Source organism: Diceros bicornis, chromosome 11 (genome assembly GCF_020826845.1).
Source record: "Diceros bicornis minor isolate mBicDic1 chromosome 11, mDicBic1.mat.cur, whole genome shotgun sequence".
NCBI classification, from domain to species: domain Eukaryota; kingdom Metazoa; phylum Chordata; class Mammalia; order Perissodactyla; family Rhinocerotidae; genus Diceros; species Diceros bicornis.
Genome location: NC_080750.1, coordinates 42,385,982 through 42,413,208, shown reverse-complemented (window position 1 = coordinate 42,413,208; position 27,227 = coordinate 42,385,982). Strand labels below are relative to the sequence as shown.

Below are 27,227 nucleotides of genomic sequence, written 5' to 3'. Positions count from 1 at the left end.
TAGAAATTGCTTCACTACACAGAATTGGCTTTGAAGGCCAACTAAAGTAGTCATTGGCTCGGAAGAGGCCGAGTAAAATTCATATATATAGGCATAAAATGGACTCTTGTTCAACTATAAAAAGGCAGATTTGGTCATTTCACTCCTCTGCCTAAAATCTATCAATGCCTTTCCACCACTCTTTGGCTGAAGGCCAGATCCTTGTTATGGTCTACCAGGCCCTTCGTGATCTGCCCTGCTTTCTTCCGTGCCCTCAGCTCCAACAACTCTTCTCTTTACTCTGTGCTCCTTCCTTATGCCAACTACTACTTCTCTTGCCTCTCCTCTTCCTCTTCCTTCTTCCCTCTCCTCGTCCTCCTGCTCTCTTCCTCCTCTTTCTTCTTCCTCTATCCTCCTCATCCTTCCTCCTCCTCCTTCTTACTCCTCCTTTCCTTGATCCTGCCATGCTTCCCTCTGTAGGCACTGCACGTATTTTTCCTTCTGCCTAGAACATTTGATTGCTCCCTCTCCTCTCCCCTTCCCATACTTGCATCTTACCCAGCAAATGGCCTAACTCATCCTTCAGAGCTCCGATTACAGATCACCTTTTCATGGAGATGTTTTCTGACAGCTCCCTCCCCAACCACATTAAATTAGGTGCCCAGATTTATATTCTATCACAGCTTCTTTTTATATTATAACTACATATTTTGTGATTGTTCGATTAATGTCTGTCCCCCACAGACACTTTCTATTCTGCACCCTATCGCCTTCCTAGTTACTAGCACAGTTCTTGGTACGTAGTAGGCACACAATAAATGGTTACTGAATAAATAAGGAAAGAATGAGATGGAGTAGTTGCCACAAGAAAGGTTATAATCTAGTTGAGTTGACAATAATAATACATATATGTACACAGAGAACAGATTAGTGGTTGTCAGACTCAGGGGTTGGTGGGAGTGGGCGAAATGGGTGAAGATGGTCACAAAGTACAAACTTCCAGTTACAAAATAGATAAGTCCTGGAGGTTTAATGTTCAGCATGATGACTATAGTTAACAATACTGTATTGTATATTTTAAGTTGCTAAAAGAGTAGATTGTAAGAGTTCTCATAACAAGAAAAAAAATTGCAACTATGTGTGGTGATGGATGTTAACTAAACTTATTGTGGTAATCATTTCACAATATACACGTATATCAAGTCACGACATTGTACACCTAAAACTAATACAATGGTATAAGTTAATTATATCTCAATAAAAAATAAATTAAAAAACATATTATGAAAGTACGATAATTTTTGAAGTTTAGAACTGGAAAAGAAATAGATACTCAAACCAGGCCAGAGTACAGAAATTTATGGAAACATTTATGGGAATTCAGAAAAAAAATACATATAAAACAAAGCAACAGACTCAATAATTACATTCCCAATGTCAAAATAAAGTAGTACAGAGTTATTTTGCCAGAGGAAGCCCAGCTGTCTGGCATCTAAGAAGCTTCACAGGACAGTAATCCATATTTAAACTATTTTATCATCAGAGTTACATTAAACAAGCTCATTCTCTTGATGTATCAAACTGAATGCCAATTATCAGCTTATAGTGAGAAACCACAATTGTCACAAGAACTGAATACTTGAAGCTTTATGTCCAGCCTCGCTTCTCCCTCTAGGCACACTATGGAGAAAGCCAAATCAGATCTGGAAAAGTTTGTAAATGAGCATTGATTTTTAAAGAAGGGAATGACACAATATTTTTTTTTAAGCTTCAGTGCACGGTTGTGTATCCTAGTTGTTAGTTTTTAGTTCTCTACGTGAGCTGCCACCACAGTATGACAACTGACAGATGGATGGTGTGGTTCCACAACTAGGAAACAAACCTGGGCTGCAGCGGTGAGAGTACCAAATCTTAACCACTAGACCCCCAGGGCTGGCTCAGGAATGAGATAGTCTTAATGTTTAGTGGCACTGGGTTAAAATAGCCTGATGGATCTTCCCCATAATAAAGATGTTCTTGCCAGTAGAACAAAAATATGAAAGCCTGTTGACTTACAGCACTCTGCATTACTCTGCTTTTCACTAGGAGTGAAATATTTAGTCTGCTTGCTAAAGATCTCTCTTCTCTTCTGTGGCCTGGACCTGGATGTGGTGCCTAACATTTGCCTCTCTTTTTTCCTACTTTTCCTGGATTCATCAGCTACCCTCTGGGTTAGCTAATTTTTTTTTTAATAATATTATTTATTTTTTACCCCAAAGCCCCAGTAGATAGTTGTATGTCATAGTTGCACATCCTTCTAGTTGCTGTATGTGGGACGCGGCCTCAGCATGGCCGGAGAAGCGGTACATCAGTGCGCGCCCGGGATCCGAACCCTGGGCCGCCAGCAGCGGAGTGTGCGCACTTAACCGCTAAGCCACGGGGCCGGCGCTGGGTTAGCTAATTTTTAAAAGAAATATTTCCATTTTAGGTACAATCAAGTTCGTAGGCCATAGAGTCCCACTGCCTCATTGAGGTGACTTTGTACTCGGCTCCCATGAGATAGAAACATCAAGGGCAAGCTCCAGGTGTTGATGACAGTAATGACTACAGATAGTGCAGGGCTTCAGAAGAGAGCTCTGGAAGATCTAGATGAGTCAGGGAACCTCACAGGATAACTCAGATTTGAATAAGCAAGAGGGGGAAGAATGTATAGTGATTCAGGAGAAGTGAACAATGTAAATGAAGGTGTGGAGATGGAAATTAGTAAGCATTTGTAACAAGAAATTAAAATGTAAGTGAGGCCTGAGTCACTAAGATATATAGTAAATTCCACATTCCATGGGGATACTAAACTTTATGCAGAATTGACGAAGGAGGTACCTAAAAACAAGTTTTATTATTCTCCTGAATTATTATTATTATTTTATTACCCATCTTGTCAAAGGTATAAAAGGTTGATAAATTGGAGATGAAAGGGTTGATAATTTGGAGAAAGCTGCTGTTGATTTGTGGGTTTTCCCCCAGGATGGGATATCTTACTGACTCCTCAGAAAACTTAGTATGTATTCCTGCAGTTTGGGGCTAACAGACTCAAGTCTCTCTCTCACCTGGGGAATCTAAAGGAGGATTGACTGACAGTGGAATAAAGGAGAGGTTTCTGCGGTGGAGACAAATTGCACTCCAGGAGCTTGTAGGGGTAAAGAGTACTTCATAGTTTCTCCTGGGTGTGGGTCATTTGTGACAGAGACAGCTCGTGTGGAGTTGTTTTAGGTCCTGCCCAGAAAGGGCCAGAGGGAGAAGCTCTGAACGTTGCCGGCTTTTCAGGAGACAGGAAGCAGTAAGTCAACAATCAAAGAGGAGAGATATGTTCCCCTCCAGTGAGGCCGCCTCAGATTACAGGTTTGAAGCAAGCCAGGCGAGGAAAAGAGAAGTCAACTACTCCTGATCTGTAGCATGTGCCCCACTTGAACTTTAAAAAAAGCTTAGAGTTTTGATTCTTTTATATGGACCTATAATTATATTCTAGTTATTGAGTTGAGATTATTTAGGGAGTTAAAGTAACAGAAGAAATTTTAATGGGTTGATAGTGATTGAAGAAGTTGTAGGAGCTTCCTGAATTTTCACTTAGAGGCAGAGGAAGAACAGTTAGCCATACAAAATAAATTTAAATTGGAGAAAAAAAGTAAAGTCACTTTATAATTGCATCCTGTGAGTTATGCTTTGCCATCATCCTTGTTGCACATATTTGTGATAGCAGGAGATTATCATGTCTGAGGTGGAGAGATGGGCGGCAGAAGTGGAGAGAAGCTACATCGAGTGGGGTGGCTTTTGAAGGAGTTGAAAAGCATGACAGAGTTTAAACTTGATTATTACAGGAAATAAGGAATGCATAAGGGTTTTGAGCACTAACATGTTATGGTGAAAGTAGTATTTAAGGAAAATTACCCCAGCAGAGTGTGCTAGGTGGGTTGTAGGACTAGAAAATTTGAACAGGTAATGTATATTAATTAACAGGGAACATATAATAGTAATAGTATTATTATAATCCAGGGGTAAAGTAATGAGGTTTATACTAAGGAGATAGTAATAAAAATAGAGAGGAGGGAACTAATTCAAGGATATTTTAAGAGGAAAATAATATAGGAATGGTGACTGATTTATTAATGAAAGAGGATGAGTCATATATAATTTCTTGATTTTAACTCAATGATTGATAATCCAACTCATGTCAAGTTGACAAATGCCTAGGGGAAGTGCCACCTAGAACGAGGTATAGAGCTATAATTCAGGTGAGAGGACATGGCGAGATACTAGGATAATTAACAACTGAAGTCACAAAAACTATGACTATTTTGATGGAAATAATATATAGCAGTGGTTTTCAAACTTGAGAGTATATCAGAATTACTGGTGGAGATTGTTAAAAATGCAATTCCTGGATCCTTCCCCACGTCTGGAAATCAGAATATCTGGGTAAGAGCCTGAAAATTGTTGTTTTTACAAGTAGCCAAGGTGAATTTGATGCAGGTGAGCCGAGGACACCCTTTGAGACCGTCCATAGAAGAGAACAAAGAGTGTAGTACTTAACTAGAGAAATGCATGGAAGTCTGAGGAGGAGGAAAGACCACTGGGGAAATCCAAGGAATTGTTAGGAAAGGCGAGCAGAAAACTATAACATAACCTAAGGAAAGAGTCCAAGAGCAAGGGGACACCGTGTATCAGACAGGTTGCAGGAGTCAAGGAGCGTGAGCTTGGAGATCACGTCCAGTTGTCCATCTTTCACTTGCACCCTGTCCGTATCCTTGTGTTTCAGGTTTCTTATAAACAACACATAGTTAGATTTATTTTGAAATGCATTCTGATAATTTTTATCTTTTAACTAGAATATTTTGTCCATGTATATTTTCTGAAGTCTTTCCCAGTCTTACATCTGCCGTTGGTACTCAGTCTCACACATGTTAACGTATTTCTTCATGTGTTTTGTGTTTTTTTTTTTACTGAGGGCTTGGATCTTTGTCTGAGAGAATTCTTTGAGCCCTGGGGATGAAGGTGGGTTCCTCTGGAAAATGTTTGTGCTTCTCCTAAACAAGTGCCCTAGGGAAGTACCAGTCTATGCCGTTTTAAACTAAATTTTTGGCTTAAAAATGTTCACATCATCCTATAGTGTGAATTCAGGCTAAAAACTAGTGTGGAGGCTGGTTTATGTTTATGAATTCTCAAAGGAATCTCTTGCCTCCTTTATTTAGCACCAAGTTTCAAGTCAGAGAATTTTCTTTGGAGTCCCGTGGGGAGACATCCATGGGGGATGGTTGCTTGCTCCTTATTGTCAAATCATTGAGACCCCCAAACCTTATTATTAAATTATCTCAATTCAAAATACCAGTTTGGGGATTTGGGGCTAGTGATCATTAAATACTAAATGATGCTCACCAGAGATAAAATGCTTTTAAATAGCAGAGTGAATATAGTAGAGATATTTATTTTATTAGATTTCACAATTTACCATATGTTATTGTGGCACATTTTGGTAGCAATTTATGCATTTGTAAATTATTTTTGTTTGTATCTGGGAATCACATGTTCGAACAGTTTTATATAGATAATTTCTACAGAGCATGTTTATCTCAACCTCAGGGATTCATTTAATTGAATACAACACTCCTAAATATCCTCATTTGCTGCTTCTGAAATTTCCATTCATATACATCCTTGAAGCTTTTTACATAATAAGAATCCTATTTTTAGAGAAGAGACTCGTGCAGTTATTTTTAAAGACACACATTTTAATGTCAGGTTTAAATCTTTGCTATAGTGTACAAGTTTCCTATATAGCTCAAAAGAGAGAGAGTATAATATTTTTTTTGTAACAAACATATCTTCTTTTTCTGAATATCTTTAATATTTTAATATATGTATTTTTTTCCTAACTACTAAGTTAACATATTGGCTTAGTCAGCTCAGGCTGCTATGACAAAATACCACAGACTGGGTGGCTTAAACAACAGAAGTTTATTACTCCCAGTTCTGGAGGGTGGAAGTCTGAGATGGAGGTGCTGGCTGATTTAGTTCCTGGTGAGAGCTCTTCCTGTCTTGTAGATGGCTGCCTTCTCACTGTGTTCTCACGTGGTGGAGAGAGAGCAAGCTCTCCTGTGTCTCCTCTTATAAGGACACTAACCCTGTAGGATTAGGGCTCCACCCTTATGACCTTATTTAACCTTAATTAATTCCTTACTCTGAAGGCAGCCTCGCTAGGGATTAGGGTTTCAACATATGAGTTTTAGGGGGACACAATTCAATCCATAGCACATATGCCCATTAAAACTATAGGAATGTGGGGCCGGCCTGGTGGCATAGTGATTAAGTTCACGCGCTCTGCTTCAGCAGCCCGGGGTTCCCAGGTTCGGATCCCAGGTGCGGATCTACGCACTGCTCATCAAGCCATGCTGTGGTGGCGTCCCACATACAAAGTAGAAGAAGATGGGCACAGATGTTAGCTCAGGGCCAATCTTCCTCAGCAAAAAGAAGAAGATTGGCAACAGATGTGAGCTCAGAGGCCAATCTTCCTCACTAAAAATTAAATAAATAAATAAATAATAAAACTATAGGAACGTAAGAAGTAGAAAGTGCAGAATCTCAACCCACGGAGATGACCTCTCTTTATAGTTGTTCAAGTCCTTCCATGTTTTCCAGTGTGCATATTTCTCTGTGTTTACAAAGTATATGTGTTAGCGTTTGTATATGTTAGTGATATACATTACATATTGTTCTCTAATCTAATATTCTCACTTAGCAGCACTTCATGAATTTTTCACAGTAGAGATATACTTTCATTTTTTAAATGTTTAGGCAGTACTAAATTTTTTTACCACACTGGGTTGATATCATAGATTTACTTTTACAACTTGTTTTCATGTAAAAGTAGCATGTAAAATCTTTCTAGACAAATGTGTACTCTCTTTGTTCTTTTTGGATGCTACATATTAGTCTATGGTATTAATATAATAGATAATATTAGGTATAATTTTAGGTACCTAATACCTATTATTAGGTATAATATATCTATTATATTAGATATAACCAATCAATAATCAATAGGATTACCATTCATTGATTAACATTCATTGATCACCATTCATTGATCAAACCATTCATTCTTTTCTTGATAGATATTAAAGTCATTTGCAATATTGCAAAAGGCATCCTGTCCATTTATTTCTTACTTATGTATGTAGAGGGTAGATTTCTAGGTTACTGAATATGAATAATTTACAGTTTGATAAAAATTGCCAAAGTGCCTTTTGGATAGTGTACATAAATACTACATCCTTTATTAGCCTTGGGTCTTATCACTTAAAATTTTAGCAAACATGAGAGGTAAAAACAAGAAGTCATTATTTTAATTTTGTATTTCCATTATTTTTAGTGAGTTTGAACATTATCATATTTATTAACACTTTCTTCTTATCTGAATTATCTGTCCTTATCCACTGCTAACGTAATTTTTCGTTTACTTGTATTTTTCAGGTTCTTTGCAGAACTCTTCATTTATTATGGATACCAAATTGTTGTTTATATATTTTCAAAATGTTATCTTTCAATTTTATTTATAAATCATGGAGTAAAATTAATGAATGATTAGAAAGATAAAAACTGTTAGTTTAATTACAACGTGTTAGATCTATAATAGGTGCATGTACACAGGTGACTATGCGATCATAGAAGAGTGGTATCTAAAGCAAAGTGGAGGGTAGGAGAAGGCCGCCTGCACCAGGTGACACTTGACTTGAGCTGTGCTTTAAAATATCACTAGAAATCATTAAGCCAAAGAAGGTGAGGAAGTTGTTCCAGGAAGAGGATGCAACAATCCAAATGGCAAAGAACAAAGTCTATTCTGGAAATTATAAATAGTTCACTGTGCCTAGAGCAAAAGGTGCTCTATGAGAGTGGTGTGGTGGGCAACAGAGGTGGAATAGGGCTGATTTATGAATGGCTTGGTGTATTAAGATAAGGCGTTTGAACTTCACCCTGATAACTTGGAGAGGCATTGATTTGGATTTTAGGAAGACTATTCTAATACAAGTATGAAAAATGGTTTAGAAGGAATCAGTCTGGAGGGAGGAAGATCAGGTTGTGGTCTAGTTGAGGCTGATGTTAATCTTTTCGTTGTCATAATCATCAGGAGTGGAAAATGAAACCTTTAAAATTTTTTCTATAATTGAAATTGAGTTAACTCTGGAAGAATGTATACCTGGGGAGTGGAGGTGATTAGGGTAGAGGGACTTTTCATTTTCTTCTATAGACAGACACTTTTGTATCATTTGAGTTTTATTTTTTATCAAGCATAGACTTTAATAATAAATAATTTTTAAAGCTCATCAATAACAGATGGAAAAGGTCTGACTTAGAAATTTGTGTGATAATTATTAGTGCTTTGGTGGACCACCAAATCAGTATGAACCCAAATTTTAATACGGCTGCTAAAAGCTGGTATAATAATACTTGGTAACATTAGTATTTTATAAGTATTCTAATAAAGAGTGTTTATACTCTTCTTCGTAATAGTCAGATTGTATTTGGAACCACGTGTTCACTGATCAACCTGGAGCACGTTCAGGAGAAAGGAACTATGAGTGAAATGACTTAAAACCATGTTAGATAAAGAACTCTTAAAGAAAATGGGGATGTTGTGCCTGGAGCACATCAGACAAAATATTTGACTTCAGTTATTGATGATGTATTATACCAAAGAGAAATAAGACATATTTCGTTAAATTTCTAATAGAAGTAGGAACAAGGAATTGTGGTTTCAAGAGGGCAGGTTTTGATTTAAGAAAACGAAGAATCGGAATGGTGTTACCTTTTTTATGCCTAGAAAACTGATAATTCTGATGTTTTTGCCATCTTTTCATAAACTGGCAAAAAACTGCCGTATTCCTTCATTTAACTAATACTTATGGCCAATTGTATTGTGACAGATTCTGTAAAGTTCAGCTACATTTACTTGTATGCAAATTCATTGAATAAGTTTGCATGTTTTCTCTTTCTCATTAAGTGAAACTAGCATGTTCATTTCTGAAGTTGTTTATGTTAGATCTGTTTTCATGTTTTCAAACTAGCACACTAAAGGGTATATTAATAATATTAAATAATTGGTTTTCTCAGCATTACTGGATCTCTCCCAACTTAACCATTAATACCTTCTCCTCTCACACACACTATGTACATAAGCCTAACTTGCCACTCTTGTCCTCATGGTTTTGACGTTTATTGAAGTTTTCTTACCCACAGCCATCGGCATTACACCTTCTCACCAATAAAGATAAAATGGAGTCAATTAAAAAAGAGAGCTGCCCTACACGATCTAGTTCAGGGCAGATGTCAAATACCTCAGAAGATAAAATTTTAGTTTCATTCTGTAGATTTAGGATACTGGTGCCTGGGCACAATCCTGTATTAGCCTAGATTACGTTGGGTTATGGGTATACTCTGCTATTCTGTCGTCCTGGGCTGGCGATATGGTGGTAAGGCCTAACAAAGGCAATGTCATTTATGTTTTTCTGGTAAATTGATACACTTGCAAGATGTCTAATGTTTAAATTCTAGGAAAATATCACTCACTTGACAGAATTTGGACCATCATTTTGCAAATATCCTCAAGTCCTTTGATTGGAAAGTAGATGTATTAGTCAGGGTTCTCCAGAGAAATGGAACCAATAGGAGATGTATATAAATATAGAGATATAGATAGATAGATATAAAGAGATTTATTATAAGGAATTAGCTCATGTGATTGTGGAGGCTAAAAAGTCCCAAGATCTGCAGTGAGTTGGTAAAGTGGAGACCCAGGAGAGCCAACGGTGTGGTTCTAGTGAAGGCTGGCAGTCTCAAGACTCAGGAATGTTTCAGTTCAATTCTGAAGGCAGGAAAAAAAAAAACAGTGTCTCAGTTTGAAGGCAGTCAGGCAGGAGGAGTCTCCCTTTTGTTCTATTCAGGCCTTCAACTGACCGGATGAGGCTCATCCATATGAGGGAGGGCAATCTGCCTGATTCAGTCTACTCACTCAAATGTTAATCTCATCCAAAAACACCCTCACAGAAACACACAGCACAATGTTTGACCAAATATCTGGGCACTTCACAGCCCAGTCAAGTTGACGCATAAAATTAACCATCACAGTAGAATTAACAGATCAGGTGTGACTATGGCTCATCAGTATTGATTGCTTGTTATCTGTTTTTTAATTCTTTCTTTTCCCTACCCAGGAATTATTTACTTAACGTCCACTCTTAGCCATTTGGAATCTACTACGCTTTTGTTGATGGTCTGTGCTCGAGATGGTGGCGGGCTCACATCTGTCGTTAATGCTGATGTCACAATACACATTCTTCAGACCACTCTGGCGCCCGCTGAATTTGAAAGGCCTAAGTATACTTTCTCAGTTTATGAAGATGTGCCCGAAGACAGCCCTGTGGGAACAGTGAAAGCAAAAGAGTTCCTGAGTAAGTATTTACTTCTTATGGGAGATTGAAATCCGTTATTGGAACATTTCCTGTATTTTCTTAGGCTGTACAATCTTGAATACATCTTTCTTTTTCTCCACGCAAGAAGAATGGACACCACACAATCTGTGGCTTGGTCTTTCTTCTTTCAACATTATTTCTATCCTACAATTTTTATCTGATCACAAAAGTAATAGGTACTTTTAAAAGAGTTTAAAACAATACAGAATAATTATAATGTAGAAAGTATACATCTCCTATAACCCACTCCCCAAAACACACACACTTTTTAATTTTTTTTTTTTTTTTTTTTTTGGTGAGGAAGCTAACATCTGTTTCCATCCTCCTCTTTTTGCTGAGGAAGATTGGCCCTGGGCTAACATCCATGCCCCTCTTCCTCTACTTTATATGGGATGCCACCACAGCATGGCCTGACAAGCAGTGCATTGGTCCACACCCAGGATCCCAACCTGCAAGCCCCGGGCCGCCGAAGCGGAGTGTGTGCACTTAACCATGTAACCACTAGTCATGGGGCTGGCCCCTAAATTTTTTTTTTTATGAAAATACATCCTACTATCTTTGTTGTTCTACAACTCCCTTTTTCTCCCTACTTTGTATATTGTGGACTGATTTCCAAGTAATTGGACATCATTCTATCCAATTTAAAAAAATGTTTGCACAGTATTCCAACTTAGATTATAAAACATGTTTTATTTAAACATTTCCCTTTTGCTACAATTTGAATGATTTATACTCATTTTTGCTAGCCCAAATGATACTCAAGTAAATATGCTTGTATGATTTTTAGAAGTTTCTCTCCAGGATAAATCTGTAGAAGTGAATTGCTTGTCTAAAGATCTTCTCCTGCTCCCAGTCTCCTCCTTTTCCATCTTCTCTCCTTCCCTTAACTTTTGTGGAGAGTATCTGCCATTCATAGGTAGATATCATGGAGAAACATCAACATAAATTTAACTTGGCTTCCTCAAAGGTATAAAACAGGCATCCAAATTATTTTCTGAATATCTTTCCCTTTTACTTAATGCCAGAAGAATGAAGGAAGACAGTGAAACCTGTGGCTTGCTCATTGTCAATTGAACATTACCTTTGTCCACTAATTACATCTTAAATCATGTGTCCGCTTTCCAACAGGCTTTGCAGAGCTGAGGAAGATGTAAGACATTGCACAGAATTCTCCATGGATGTAGTATATATCAATGCTTTCAGTTTTCAGAGTTTCTGGCAGGCACATTTTTTTGGCATACAATGATTGCTTTCTCTTTTTCTTTTTTTTCCTTCTTTTTTTTTTTTTTTTCCAGATTCCTCAGAGCCAATTTTTTATAGAATCTCCTCTGGTGATTTGGATGGAAAGTTCTCTATTCACCCATGGCTGGGCACCATTCGAACCCAGAAGCCTCTGGATCACGAAACGCAGCCCGTGGTAGTGCTCACGGTCCAGGCGCAGATTGGCAGCCCCCCAGCCTGCAGCAGCACAGAGGTCAACATAACTGTAATCGATGTCAACGACAACCATCCGGTGTTTCCCAAAGCCTCTGATGAGGTTAAAATATCCCCAACCACTCTGCCTGGCACAGCCTTGTACCGTGCCCGTGCGGAAGACAAGGACAGTGGGTGGAATGGATTCATCCGATATGCCATTGCAAACCAGAATCCAAGCATCTTTTCCATTGACTCGGGGCTTGGTGTGGTATACCTCAATGAGAGTCTGGGAGGTGATGTGCCCCAGAAGTACACGCTAAGTCTCATGGCCCAGGACCTCGGCATTCCTCCTCGGGCATCCCTGTTAGTGCTAACAGTCATTATCGAAAAACAAGAGCAAAGCCCATCTTTGACTTTTGAAAATTTGGTCTATCAAGTGGAAGTTAGTGAATCTCTCTCACTCATGACCCAAATACTGCAAATACAGGCCTACCCACTTGGCCCGCAGCGCACAACCTGGCAGCCTCTGTACTCGCTGGAGCCCAGCACCGACTCTGCTGTGTTTGGCATCCGTCCTTACACAGGTTGGATTTATTTGCGGCGACAGCTCGACTATGAAACCACACAATCATATAATTTTAGAGTGTTTGCCTGGATCCCCAAGGACAGATTGTCGCAAAATGTGAGCACTTCAGTAATTGTTCATGTCGTGGATGAGAATGACAATTCCCCTACCTTCTTGCATGATGTGTTGTTTTTGAAAGTCGAGGAGAGTCCTGTTCCCCAAGGGGTAATAGGCAAAATTACAGCAATTGACAGAGACTCGGGAAAGAATGGACAGCTGTCATATTTCCTTTTGTCTGATGGAAAATTCTTCAAGATGAATCCTCATACAGGTAGCATTTTGTAGCTTCCACTTATTCCTTTAGTATTGGAATTGACAAAACTCAAATCATTTAGTTATAACATTAGTACAAACATATAGTTAAAGTCACAGTTTTTAGTGAATACCTTATTTGATTACAGTATTGTGATTTTAAAATGAGGTCAAATTGGGTAGAATTTTACCTCTAATGATTCATACTTTTCTTGCCTCATACCCACATATTGCCACTCAATGGTTCTTATTCTGAATTAGAGGTACAGTCAGAACTGGACTGAATAAATCCTTGTGTAAAGTCCAATTTTTCCCCCAACCATTCTTTTCCAGTTGTAGAGGTTTTTTAAAAATGTCAAATAATATTTTATAAAATATAAATGTCATTGATGTAGAACTGGAAAATAATCCATTAGTTAAGATTTCAAAATCACTCTATTGATATATTTCCCATTCTTATTTTGATAAGGGAACCATGGGGAAAGGGCAAATATTTACACTGAGTTTTTTTCAAGTCTTAATTATGAAGTTAAATATAAAAGAGTTATTATATTTTAAAATGTATATTGTACAAATTTACAAGGACTTTATTTGATTCCTGCAACCAACTACCAATGAAATATGTTTATATTGCAACCATATAGCTGGGAAAACTGAGGCTCAGATAGCTCGAGTAACGTGCTCAAGGTCACGGGGCTAGAAGGAAGTGAGAGGAGGTCACTGCTTTGTACAGTTCCAGGAAGCACCATGTATGCCGTAGCCTTTGTAAATAGTGCCCCCTGCCCTCTACTGGGACGAAATTTGAATTCCTTTCTGATTAACTTCAAGCCTTTACTCTCAAATGCCTGTTGTGTGAATTAGGAAAAGGTGCCTCTTCCTCCAGCAGATGGAGCTTTACACCAAGGCACATGACTTGCCAAGCCGATTGCAAGCTGGATTTCAGCTCCCATTCACTCCTAAACTGGGATCCACTCTGCAGGGCACAAACTGCCTGCTGGCTCTTTACTTCCATATGCTAGATAGTTTTCTATTTCACTCGGCAGTTTATTTTTTTGAAATAAATTAAAATATGCAGTTGGTTCTCCCATGATCTTCTTTCTGATACGTTTAGTCCAGCGCCTGGATTCAGAAGACCAGGTGTCCATTCCTAGAGTTGTGTGGCTTTAAGCAAGTAGCTTAACCTCAGAGCTCAGTGTCCTTACCACAAATAAAGGAGACAATTCCTGACATGCTCCCTGTCCTCCACTCTGAGGGGTAAAGAGTTCAAGTGGAGAAGAGGCTTGGAAGACTATGTACTCATGAACTGTTCCCATTCACCAGGGCTGGGTAGAGTGTGGCAACACAGGGGTAGAGGGCACCCTTCAGAGCATGGCGCTCATGCCCATCCTGCACACCCTGGTGCTCTGAGCAGACCTCCAAGTGATCAGGACTTGAGCTCCCATGGGAGCCTGCACTGGCATCCCCCATCCCAGCCCCAGGCTGAGCCTCACAGCCTTTCTCACCACTGACTCCCAAATAGTTGCTACTTGTCGATCAGAGTTGGTTCATCAAATCAAAATCTGTTTGCCATTCAAGATTTAGGGTTTTCAGAGGAGAAGTACAGTTTGGAACATTAAAAATGCAGTCATTATCTGTGGGGTATTTGTTAAAATCACACTTATAGTAAACACTATGTAAATATAGTTTATATAGTAAACAAATATAGTAAACATTGCATTTAATTCAGCAACTTACCCAAATGTGAATTTTCTATTTTGTTCCTGAATTCACTTTTTGTTTTATTTTACACTCTATCATTTCATTTGGATGAAAAGGGCAAAAAATCTTAGCAATAGCGATGTTAGGTGGTAGGTGCTTCATGTTTACTTTCTCACAAATAGGTATTTACATAAACAGTGAGGAAATTAGTGCCTGGTGGAACTCTGCAGCAGGAGATGGGCTAACAGAGAGAGCACTGGGCCTCTGAAGGCTCTTGGCAACAGGTAGAGGCAGTTATGATTTTATGCCTCAGTCTCCAGGGCTGAAGGTGAGGGAAGTTGCCTAGAAGACAGTTCTGAGCAAGAATACGTGAAATAAGCCTTGTAAAGCATTAAGAGTTATTTGGGAAGTCACCAGCCATCACTACACATATATTTTGTGAGGTAACAATAAATAACTGTATATGTAAAAGACAAACCATTGCCCAAAGAATGCATTGGATTTTCAGGAAGATATTTTGCCATTACTTTAAAGTAATGATAACAGCTGCCATGTTTGTAATAATTTACAGCTTATAAAATACTTTTAAATTTATGATTGTATTTGTTTCTGATAGCCCTAAGAGGTGGGCTCAGAGAAATCCTTCCACTTCTGAGGTGGAGAAACTGTGAACCAAACCCAGAACTTGTGGTGTCAGAGCTGAAGTGCTTTCCATTTTCCTATATAGAAGCACGAAGAGAGATATGCTGTAATTTTAAATCTTCTCAATCATTACTAAATTCCCACAGAGTATTTTATCATTTGTTTTTATGAATTCATTTTTTGGTTCAAGTGGTTAATGGTAGATGATTTGAAATACAAAGAATGCCAAATTTAAAGTGGCATTTTCAGGAGAAACTTCGGACAATTCTTTCAACAGTAGAGCCAAACTACTTATGTACGTGGTCTCAGAAGTCATGCTTTGATTCAGAGCTCTATATCTCATTTTCCTTTCTGTGAATTGGTTTGGATGTGGTTCATAATGCGAAAATTCTAGTACACAGCATCAGCCTCTTTTGTTCCGCAGGCGAATTTATCAGTTGGGTGGCACTGGATCACGAGCGTCAGGTGCACCATCAGGCAACTGTCCTAGTGATGGACCATGGCTCCCCACCTCGAAATGCCACCATGGTGGTTTATGTCTCAGTTACTGACATCAATGATAACAGGCCATATTTCCCACAGTGTCTCCCTGGAAAGGAATTGCACATCAAGGTTTGTGGAGTGAAGTAGCCTTGCGGTGATTTTGTGATATTCTTAGTCATTTGTTTTGAGCACCATCTTGTGGCAAAAAGTGTGAATTTATCAAATCAGTCTTGGTGTAACAATGCATGCATTTCTAGAAGATGTAGAAATTGTGCACATGTCAAAAAAACCCACAAATTTTTAAAAAGAAAACGGGTATATGTGCTATTTGGGAACACACATCCTTTTGTTTTATGATAACGTAGCTGTGCCCATTGTGTACAAACATATAGTACCCCATTATCAGTAATGCTCAGATGTGGATTGTTTTTCAAGTAAGTTGCTTACATCTCTTGTGCAGAGCTCCTTATGGGCAATTGACACACATCTCTAAGATGGTTAGTTAAAGATGAGGGAACAATCTGTAGCTCTAAAGTGGAGAGACATGCATCCAGAGATTATGAAATTCGATCTGTTTGGGCACATACAGAAACTTCTAATTATATTTCTGTTATCTCTTCTTTTTCATTCCCATGTTTTTGTGTGTTTTATAATATACATAATAAATTAGCATATTAGTTCATGTACCTAATTAATAAATATATCTTGGAGGTACTCAAACTTGAAAAAATGAATGGGTTATATGAATAAAATGTTTGGAAGCTATTACTCCAGAACAGTTGAATTGGATATTCAAATTGTGCTCAGATATGCATATTGAACAATTCAAAAAAGGTGTTAAGGAAGTTAATAACTTTCAACTCATCTTCCAAAGCCCTATTGAAAGAAAACTCTACTAAAGCAAAGCATTATGATATTATCCTTATGATTTTAATTATATCATTAAAATATCTCATGGCTTAATTGGGTAGAAGGATTCTAAACATGGAATTCAACTCCACATGTACATTTCAATATTCCAGGAAAGTTCCTGTTAATTAATGAGGTATGTTTCCTGTATGAGGCATGTTTCCTGAAATAAAAGTTTATGTTTATCTTTGGCATATTTTGAACCTTTTAAAAAATGTTGTCCTGAGAAGAAGATGCTAGAATTCATAAAATACATCCAAAATCTAAGATTGTTTAGTCAATTTGATTTCCTTTTTTTCCCCTCAAAATTAGTTCACATGTCACAGATAATTTGTTCAAATTGAGTAAAAGCTTTAAACTTGTAATGTGGATTCTTTTTGTGGATTTATACCCATATAACTTTTATATGGTAGACATTTGAATTATATGTGGATTTTAAAATAGTATATAAAATGCTTAATGTGTTCTTTCACTTATAGATTCATTGATATTTCTTTTTAAAATTTCGCTGACTAATTTGTAAGCCATTTGTTTTAATGACAGGTTCTGGAAGGTCAACCAGTAAATATGTTGGTTACGACTGTGTTTGCAAAGGATCTTGATGAAGGAAGCAATGCTGAAGTTATATATTCAGTATCTTCAGGTAAAAGTCACTATCCATAAAGGATTAAGAGCTTTTAGCATTTTCTCTTTTGTCTACCAACTATCTATCTCCTTCTGGGAAAATAGTTAATGTTGAAAATAACACCAAATTACAAACAAAATACATTTGTTATTGTCTAGAATCACTTTCATTTTTAAGAAAAGAATTTAAAAGTTTAATGTGAAATCATAATAGTTTTTCTGTGTCCTAAATAGAAACCAAGCCAACTATCTACCTTAAATGAATAATTTTTAATAATCTGAAATGCAAATCAACTTTTATTGAAAGGAAAGTGGTAGTTAGTGGATAGAAATTAGTATTAAGTATAAAGAAATATGATTATGAATACCAAGCATCTGTGAGTGTCTGTGAAGACTAAATATTCTTAAGGTCAGAGTTAATCGTACCTAGAAAATGTCACCTATGTGCTTACATGTATGTGTACGTGGGAACTTTACAGAGACAGGCTTATGTTCATGTTTTTCTTTTAGAATGCACAGACCTCAGATTTGTTCCGGTGATTAACTTTAATTGGCATTGTGTTTTATACCATTTTTAAAGACATTTGTTGCTTTGTCATGCCTGACACAAACACAGGAAAGCAAGAGACAACGTTGCCTTTACCTGCAGATAATCTAATTGTCTACATGGAGAACTCAAAACATGCTACAGGCAAACCATCGGCATTAATAAGATAAAAAATTTCTGAAAACAATACAAAAAGCACTAGCATTTTAAAAACTAAGCAGGTTTTCAAAGATATTCACCATAACAAAGAAAACCGTAGGATCTATGGGCAGACTTACTGTGAAGCTAATGAAGTTTAAGCTTCAGGGCCCTTCACTTGCACAAGTTCCTCTGGGATGGGAGTAGGGGGCAGTGGACAATTTATATTTGTAATATTGTCCTATTTTTCTCAAAGAGAACCCTTCAAATCATATAAGTTTCAAAACCCCCAAATCAGGATCATCCTGATTGGGAGCATAGGGAGGGAAATTTCAATAAAAGATATTCAAGACCTTTATGTAGGAAATTACAAAATATTAATGAAAGACCTAAAAGAAGAATGAGATGGAAAGGCATATCATGTTCATGCTTGGGAAGGTTTAATATCCTAAAGATGACATGGTGGATTGTCTGGGGACAATGAGCCTGCTGCAGACACACACACACACACACACACACAAATATATTAAGCAATAATCCTGCTATAATACCATTACTTATAAAGAAACAATACCTACTATATATTATTCATGAATATAGGGACTAGAAAAATAAACCCCTACTTTGGAAAAAAGGCTATCTATAGGGAAGGAGGAGGAGAATGAGATTTGGAGATGTACACAGGTCTTCTGCTATACTTATTTTCTGTCATTTCATTAAAAATTTTGAAGAAATATTGGGACTTGGCCAATCTGGAAATGTTTGCATGGATGTTCATCATATATTTCTGAAGGATTAAAGTATTGATTTTGTTAAAATTAGCTTCTAAAATGATACTTGGGGCATAGCAATATAAAAAATATGGTGAGATATATTCTTCATACCTTTGCTTTTACTTCATCCAATTGCAAAATAGAGGCAACTATAAAATGTAAGATAAAGTAACAAGATGAAAATCAGTATAATGGGAACAAAGATATGTATCACATTCATGAAAGTTTTATGCAGCATTCCTATGAGAATGAAGCAAATGGATCAAAGCATAGAAATCACAACTAATAAATGTTAACATAATTTTCTGCTCTACAGTCTGACTTTCTTAAGGGCAGGAGTTCTTTTTTATTTGTCTTTATATCCCCTATAAATGGTAAAGTATACGTTCCATGATAATGACTCATCAACAATTGAATAAAAGAATAAAAGAGAGTCACTAGCTTAGGCTTTGTCTGAGTTTTTTGGATTGTCTGAAGTGTTTACATTTTGTTAAAGAATACAAATCTGTTATTTAACAAACCCCTATGGTAATCAATTTGAATTAGAAGTATCAACATGAACATATTTTAGTATGTGCATGTGTGTATTCTCTGTCCACTGAAAAAGGCCTACAAACAATAACTGACCCAGAAGCAATGAGCACTCCTTGTATTCAGAATATGGCCTCCCAATACCACGTTCCACCCAAAAGAACCAGGAGTCCTTATCTGATTCCAATTCTTGGAGAGGAAATCTATGTGAGGAGTCTGTATCATTTTGTCATACCAGATATTAGGAGACTACTAAAGACTACTAGGATCGTATCAGAAAGACTCAGGAACCAACTTTAAGGGGATCCCAGTGTCCAAAGATGGGACAATTTGAGCATCAATAAAGATAATAATGGCAATAGATTGAAGCCCTTTCTAATATGTTTAAATTCACGATTAATGATTCTTAAAATGGAAACTAAACAAACCTTTAATTATCATAGTTGGAACACTGAAGAATGTTAGTGAACCAATCCATTATTTTGAAGACTGTTAAATAAAAGTTTAGCATCAAGCATTTGTCCTGACTTACCTATAATGAACTACTCTGCTGGGTTACCAGTAAGTAGATGAGAGGAAGTTTGTCTTTATTTTTTATTTTCTATTTTTTTGGGTGAGGAAGATTGGCCCTGAGCTAACATCTGTTGGCAATCTTCCTCTTTTTACTGAGGAAGACTAGCCCTGAACTAACATTTGTGCCCATCCTCCTCTATTTTTGTATGTGGGATGCTACTGCAGCATGGCTTGATGAGCAATGCGTAAGTCCAGGCCCAGGATCTGAACCTGCGAACTCCAGGCTGCTGAAGAGGAGCACGCGAACTTAACCACTACGCCTCCAGGCCAGCCCTGGAAGTTTCTCTTTATTAATATATTCCAGGTAATAAATGATAAAGGGATGATAGACTCAGAATATTATACTTCGCAACACTTAGTGAATCAATCATTAGCAGGTCTAGGCTGCGCATCAGCGGGGGCCAACATCACAAAAAGAGACAAATCAGACATGTGCTTCTAAAGGAAAACACAAAAGAGCACTTATGAAGTAGTCTTGCCAAAAAAAGGGAACCTGAACCTAATTACTTCTCTAGATCTACCTCCCAATTTAAGGAAAACACAGAGGACAGAGGAACATATTAAGGTACACGTTGGAGATGAGCAACAGCCAAGTCTAGACAATGGGAAACTTCAGGATACATGATCCAGTTTCTTCAACAGATGAATTGCAAGGACAAAATAAAGAGATGGACGGCAGGAATGCACAGACTGAAGATTTGTGCAAATGTGGGCTTTATGTTGAACCTAATTTGAGGTAACTAAAATAAATAAATAAAAAGATATTTATGAGACAATTGGAAATTCAAAAACTAAATATTTATGATATTAAGCAATCATTAATTTTTTAAAGTATAATATAGTACTGTGATCATATTAAAAATGATCCTTATCAAAGACCTGAAGGTGATACCTGAAACTATAAAACTCATAGAAGAAAATATAGGCAACACACTATTTGACATTGGTCATAAAGGAATCTTTTCGGATGACATGCCTACCGAGACTAGAGAAACTAAAGAAAAAATAAGCAAGTGGGACTTTATCAGATTAAAGAGCTTCTACAAGAAAAACAAAACCAGAATCAAGATGAATAGACAACCCACCAGCTGGGAGAAAATATTTGCAAAACATATATCTGACAAGGGGTTAATCTCCATAATATATAAAGAACTCACACAACTGAACAACAAAAAAACAAACAACCCGATCAAAAAATGGGCAGAGGAAATGAACAGACACTTCTCCAAAGAAGATATACAGATGGCCAATAGGCACATGACAAGATGTTCAACATTACTAATCATCAGGGAAATGCAAATCAAAACAACACTAAGATATCACCTCACGCCTGTTAGAATGGCTATAATCACCAAGACAAAAAACAACAAATGTTGGAGAGGATGTGGAGAAACAGGAACCCTCATACACAGCTGGTGGGAATGCAAACTGGTGCAGCCTCTATGGAAAACGGTATGGAGATTCCTCAAAGAATTAAAAATAGAGATGCCCTATGATCCAGCTATCCCACTACTGGGAATCTATCTAACGAACCCGAAATCAACAATCCAAAGAGGCTTATGCACCCCTATGTTCATTGCAGCATTATTCACTATAGCTAAGAAGTGGAAGCAACCTAAGTGTCCCTCGACTGATGATTGGATCAAGAAGATGTGGTATATATATATGCAATGGAATACTACTCCACCATAGAAAAAGACAAAATTATCCCATTTGCAACAAAATGGATGGACCTGGAGGGTATTATGTTAAGTGAAATAAGCCAGAAAGAGAATGACAAACACTGTATGATCTCACTCATATGTGGAATATAAACCAACACATGGACAGAGAAAACTGTTTTGTGATTACCAGGGGCAATGGGGGTAGGGGGTGGGCACAAGGGGTGAAGGGAGACATATATATGGTGATGGACAAACAAAAATGTACAACCCAAAATTTCACAATGTTATAAACTATTAAAACATCAATAAAAAAATGATTCTTATCTTTTAGAGATGCATGTTAAAATATATGCAGAGGAAATGACACGATTTCTGGGATTTGCTCCAGAAGAAGATGGCAAAGGAAAATATATGAATGGGGAATAAAAGTTAGCCATGAGTTAATCATTACTGAAGCTAGATGATAGGCACATGAGAGTTCATTCTATCATTCTGTCTACTTTTTTGGGGTTGTTTTGGTGAGGAAGATTAGCTCTGAGCTAACATCTGTTGCCAATCCTCCTCTTTTTGCTGAGGACTGTTGGCCCTGGGCTAACAACCGTGGCCATCTTCCTCTACTTTATATATGGGACACCTGCCACAGCGTGGCTTGATAAGCAGTGCACAGAGTCTGCACCCAGGATCCGAACCCGCGAACCCCAGGCCACTGAAGTGGAGCACGTGAACTTAACCACTATGCCACCAGGCCGGCCCCTCTGTCTGCTTTTTATGTTTGAAAATTTCCGTAATAAAAAAACTTTAAAAATCTGTTATGTTTCTTTTTTTTTTTTTATGAGAAGCGCATCTTTTTTTTTTAATAATTTTTATTTATTTATTTATTTTTCCCCAAAGCCCCAGTAGATAGTTGTATGTCGTAGTTGCACATCCTTCTAGTTGCTGTATGTGGGACGCGGCCTCAGCATGGCCGGAGAAGCGGTGGGTCGGTGTGCACCCGGCATCCGAACCCGGGCCGCCAGCAGCGGAGCGCGTGCAGTTAACCACTAGGCCATGGGGCCGGCCCTGTTATGTTTCTTATCTACATTTTTAGTAGTATTTTTATGTTTATACACTCACAGTGCTTAAGGCAAATAAATCTTCCAAATGATCACAGATGACATTTGGATTAATTAATTCTCTATTTTCTGCATTGTCAATTAACATTAATTTCTTAATTTTGTGTGTGTGTGTGTATAGAAGATGGTTCCGATCACTTCAAGATTGATGCCAACAATGGTGAAATAAGAACGACCACAAGACTTGCATATGATTCTAGACCTTCCTACAGGATGACTGTAATTGCCAGAGACCAGGGAGCAGCTCCTCTTCAAGGACAGGCAGTTCTTAATATTCAGGTAATGTTTCGTCATCACCATAAAATGTGGAAGGATGTTCTGAAGTTTTAGTTTGATTTTTATACAAAGAGTGAAGATACATTAAATGCATGAATGGTATTTTTAGAAAGCATTGCAAACATATGTGTGCCTTTTTATTAGCACTTGAGAAATGATTCAATTCAAATAACTTTTTAACTTTGTACGGTTCCTGACAAGATATTAACCTTCATCACTATTTGGGCATTTATGTTGCTTTGTTCATGAAGAACAAAAATGGTCTTTTCTCTTACTTTTTCCGAATATTAAGGACCTGGTAAATTTGCAGGAGAAACTTGTATGTAAACAAATGGCCGATAATAAATCACATAGTGCTTTGTAATTATTTTTAAACTTAGAAAAATCATTTAAGATCCATATTTTAAGATCCGTATTTTAATCATAATGAGGAAAGAAGTTGATGGAAGTCTTCGTAGTAGGCAAAAATTATACCAACCAGTCAAAAATAACATGACTGCACATAGCTAGATTTCTTTGTTCATGCACATGATAATCAGTAATATTAATATCAGTATGCATAATAATCAAGAATATATATCCCCAAGAGTTCTGTTTCCAAATTATATTCTTTACTGATTGAGGATATGTGAGTTAGAAGAAAATTCTATATTGTAATACCTCAAGTCTCTAATTTCAGATAAACAAAGACACATGATACAAAAATGTACACAGATTTTGTCATTATGGATATATTGGTCTCTAGGATTTAGAGCAATTTGGAGAACTAGCTATCCCATATTCCCACTGAAGAATCACAAGGCTACAGTTCAGTTTAACTATAGCATTGCCTCACCAAACTATCATTTCACACATTACGACAAACAGAGAAGTGGAAAATTCTTTACTCTCTTATCTCCCAGATATTATGCAATTTTCAATCTTCAGAGACACATTGGAATTATATAATATAAAAACACATTTTCTTACTAATTAACATATGTATATCACACAAATGGAAAGAATTACCTCCCAAAATAATATTGTAACATGTATCGATTCAACTGTTTAAAAATATCCCAAATTAACAGCCCCTTTTTATTCTTATTTCAGGTGATACCACTGTCCAAAGGGAGAGCTATCATTTCTCAGAGTATTAGACATTTGGTTATACCAGAAAACTTGAAGCCTGCAAAAATAATGAGCTTAAAAAAGTCACCTGATCATCTTGACCAACATCATAATGGAAAATTACATTTTAGTATTGCTGCAGATGACAAGGATGGCCACTTTGAAATTGACAGCTCGACAGGGGACTTGTTCCTTTCTAAGGAACTGGATTATGAAATGACATCTCATTATCTTTTCAGGGTGGTTACTAAAGACCATAGCAAAATTCCTCCCCTGAATAGCACAGTCTTCCTTAGTATTGATGTGGAAGATCAAAATGACCATTCTCCTTCTTTCCAGGATGAGTTCATTGTGATAAGCGTAGAAGAGAATGTCCCCATAGGAACTCTGGTGCATGTTTTCAATGCCAAAGATGGCGATGGCAGTTTTTTGAACAGTCGAATACAATACTTCATTGAATCCCACCACCCTGGAGTGAATCCATTTCTCATCCATCCCTCATCTGGCACATTAGTCACCGCATCCCCCCTTGATAGAGAGAGCATTCCGACTGTTATCCTGACAGTAACTGCATCTGATCAGGCTGTGAATGTGACAGACCGGCGATTCAGATCCTTGATGGCAAAGGTAGTGATTTTGGACGTAAATGACCACAGCCCCACTTTTATGTCTTTCTCCTTCGCCCATATCAAAGAGGATGCCAGGGTGGGCTCCTTGGTGCACCACATAACTGCTCAAGATCCAGATGAAGGAAGGAATGGAACAGTAACATACAGCATCCTCTCAGGAAACGAAAACATGGCCTTTATGCTAGATGAGTCATCAGGTACCGTATATGTCATTGTCAGTTAAAGCCTCCGATCACCTGCTTAAATTTATCTTTTTCATTTTCCTCTGTTAAAATGATAGTTCGCAAGATGCCTATGCTTTAAAGAAATTTGACTTGATTTATTGTTTAACTGATAATAGGTGATAAGCACAGAGGTTGTATTCAGAAAACCAATTGTAGCTGGCCTGTTTGTTAATGTTGACTATGCTTTGTAGCTAGCTCACATCTCCTGGGATGAATATACAGTAGCAAACTTGTTTGCCCCCATTGTGGGTCCTCACAGGGTAGGAGATGGTACCAAAAGTGAGTCAAGGTAAAATAACAGCAGCATTATTCAAAGACCTTAGTGTGGAAACTTATTTTTAAGATCATACAAACATACAATTATAAGTAGTTGGAAATAATGTGTTTTTAACTGATTGGACTGATTTGGACATTAAGATCCTTACTTCTCACATCAATTGTAACATTTTATTTTTTGCAGAAGCATTTATTCACTGTAAGTACTCTGCAGAAATGTCACTCACTTGTCTTGCTGTCACCATGTTGCCAGATAACATCTACTAAAAGTTTTGATGTGGTTTGATGGACGATTACATGTCCAAAGTGTCGTGAAATTGGAAATGAAATTCCCTCAACTTGATTTTCAGGAGATATTGAAGAGATGGACTACCGTCTCATTCTCTAAAAAATAAAGTCATTTCTGCATGAGCCTTAGAAAAAAATCTCAGATGTATACCATTTGGCCCAACTGTTAGTAAGAGCATTATTTGGAATGGAATTGAATGTGTAAGATTTGGAAGTCATGATTATAGTCTGGCTGTATGCTGTTGGAAAATTTCATCAAAATATTTATTAAATCCTGTACATATGGTTCCATTCTGAGGCATGCATGAACACCAACTAAAAGCCCAGCTGACAGAGAGATAGTCCAGATCCAGTTGCTGATTTCTGTTAGAGCTGGGGTCTCCAAGGACCTGTTTCAACAATATTTAAAATGTTTTCCAAAATGGTTAAGGAAGGTCTATTTCAGATTGTTAAAGAAGATGTATAAAATTAGAATTTTGTCTTCAGTAGTATAGGTTTCATGAATCTTGAACAATCGCAGTGGCTCTTTCAGTTGAGATATTTTTCAAAGACATAAAACGATAATTGCTGAATGCATTCGTAAGAGATGGGCTGTTTTTTCTCTCACAAGGCTCCTCTTTCTTATAAAGAAGACATAGTGAGCTTTTCAGTGGCTTTTGGCTGTGAAGTGTAAAGTGATAAGTAATTATTGAAAAACCATTTTATAAAATCTGAATCCATAAACCTCTTTAAGTATATGAAGAAAAGTTCTTATAGGATGAGCATGTGTTAGAGAAGCAAACAGCAATCCTAAAAGAAAAAATGTGACAATTGGAATCATGTAACAGCTATATATGTGCAAGTCTCTATAAAACTTTGCTTAAATGAGTTACATGCTTAAATGGTGGTAGGATGGACACATGTTTTATTCATGAAGTTTATTGTCTGAGTTATAAAGTCTTTGCTATTTTTTGTTCATAAAAAAAGACAGTTAACTGAGAGTAGTATAAAGAGACTATAACTCTTTAACAAAAACTAAATATTTTAAAGAATGTAGCCATACTCACCATTTTGTAACTTGGTCAGTTTTAAACATGAATTGTTATTTGACATAAAGATGTATACTGTTAGAACCTAGATAATTTTTTAAATGAAGGTAGATGTTGGATAGATAAATAATTTTGAGGGAATCCTTTCAGTAGATAATGGTATATGATAGATTATTTCTGAATTCTCATTCATCCTTATAATTTGTTAGGATGATTTTTCTGACTAAAAATGTTCTTTTTATTCTGGATAATATATAAATGTAAAGTTGATTTAGTAAGATTTATTCTTTAACAAAGAAAGCTTCTGAATTTTTATCAAGTTAGGTAAGTTAGACGTAGGTAGAGTAAGTGTGACTTCTCTAAAGAATATTTAGTACATATTGTTTTCTTCTCTTTCAAAATAGGCTTACTAACTACAACTTGTCCATTGGATTATGAAATAAAAACTCAGCACATTCTGACCCTTCTGGCACTGGATGATGGCGTACCAGCACTTTCTTCATCCCAGACTTTGACAATTACTGTTCTTGACGTAAATGATGAGGCACCAGTATTTAAGCAGCACCTGTATGAAGCTTCAGTTAAAGAAAACCAAAATCCAGGAGAGTTTGTCACAAGGGTTGAAGCTCTGGACAGAGACTCAGGTAATTTACAAATATGGAAACTAGGTAATTAATGATAAAAAAATGGACATAATTTAAACTATGGCCCAGAAAAATAAAAACAGTTGCTAGTTATCTCAAACTTCTAATACCTCTTAAATTAGCATACACATAAAAACACATACACATGTAAACATAATAGTGTGATTTTATATAGCATTTGTTTGTATTGATCTTTAATATTTATAGCAGAGTGATACTTACCTAATTAATATACAATTTATGGATTTGATCATGATAATAAACAGAAGTATAGACAAGGTATCACA

General features: G+C 37.0%; 1 protein-coding gene across 1 annotated transcript in view; it reads left to right on the top strand.

Annotated features, from left to right (window-relative positions):
- DCHS2 (dachsous cadherin-related 2) overlaps positions 1 to 27,227 on the top strand; it is a 242,228-nt gene that overhangs the window by 142,867 nt on the left and 72,134 nt on the right. The window contains exons 4-10 of the mRNA XM_058550238.1: positions 10,221 to 10,457; positions 11,774 to 12,790; positions 15,536 to 15,723; positions 17,047 to 17,146; positions 22,587 to 22,744; positions 23,834 to 24,677; positions 26,701 to 26,940. Coding sequence (XP_058406221.1) covers positions 10,221 to 10,457; positions 11,774 to 12,790; positions 15,536 to 15,723; positions 17,047 to 17,146; positions 22,587 to 22,744; positions 23,834 to 24,677; positions 26,701 to 26,940 — 2,784 coding nt within the window. The remainder of the gene's footprint in view (positions 1 to 10,220; positions 10,458 to 11,773; positions 12,791 to 15,535; positions 15,724 to 17,046; positions 17,147 to 22,586; positions 22,745 to 23,833; positions 24,678 to 26,700; positions 26,941 to 27,227) is intronic.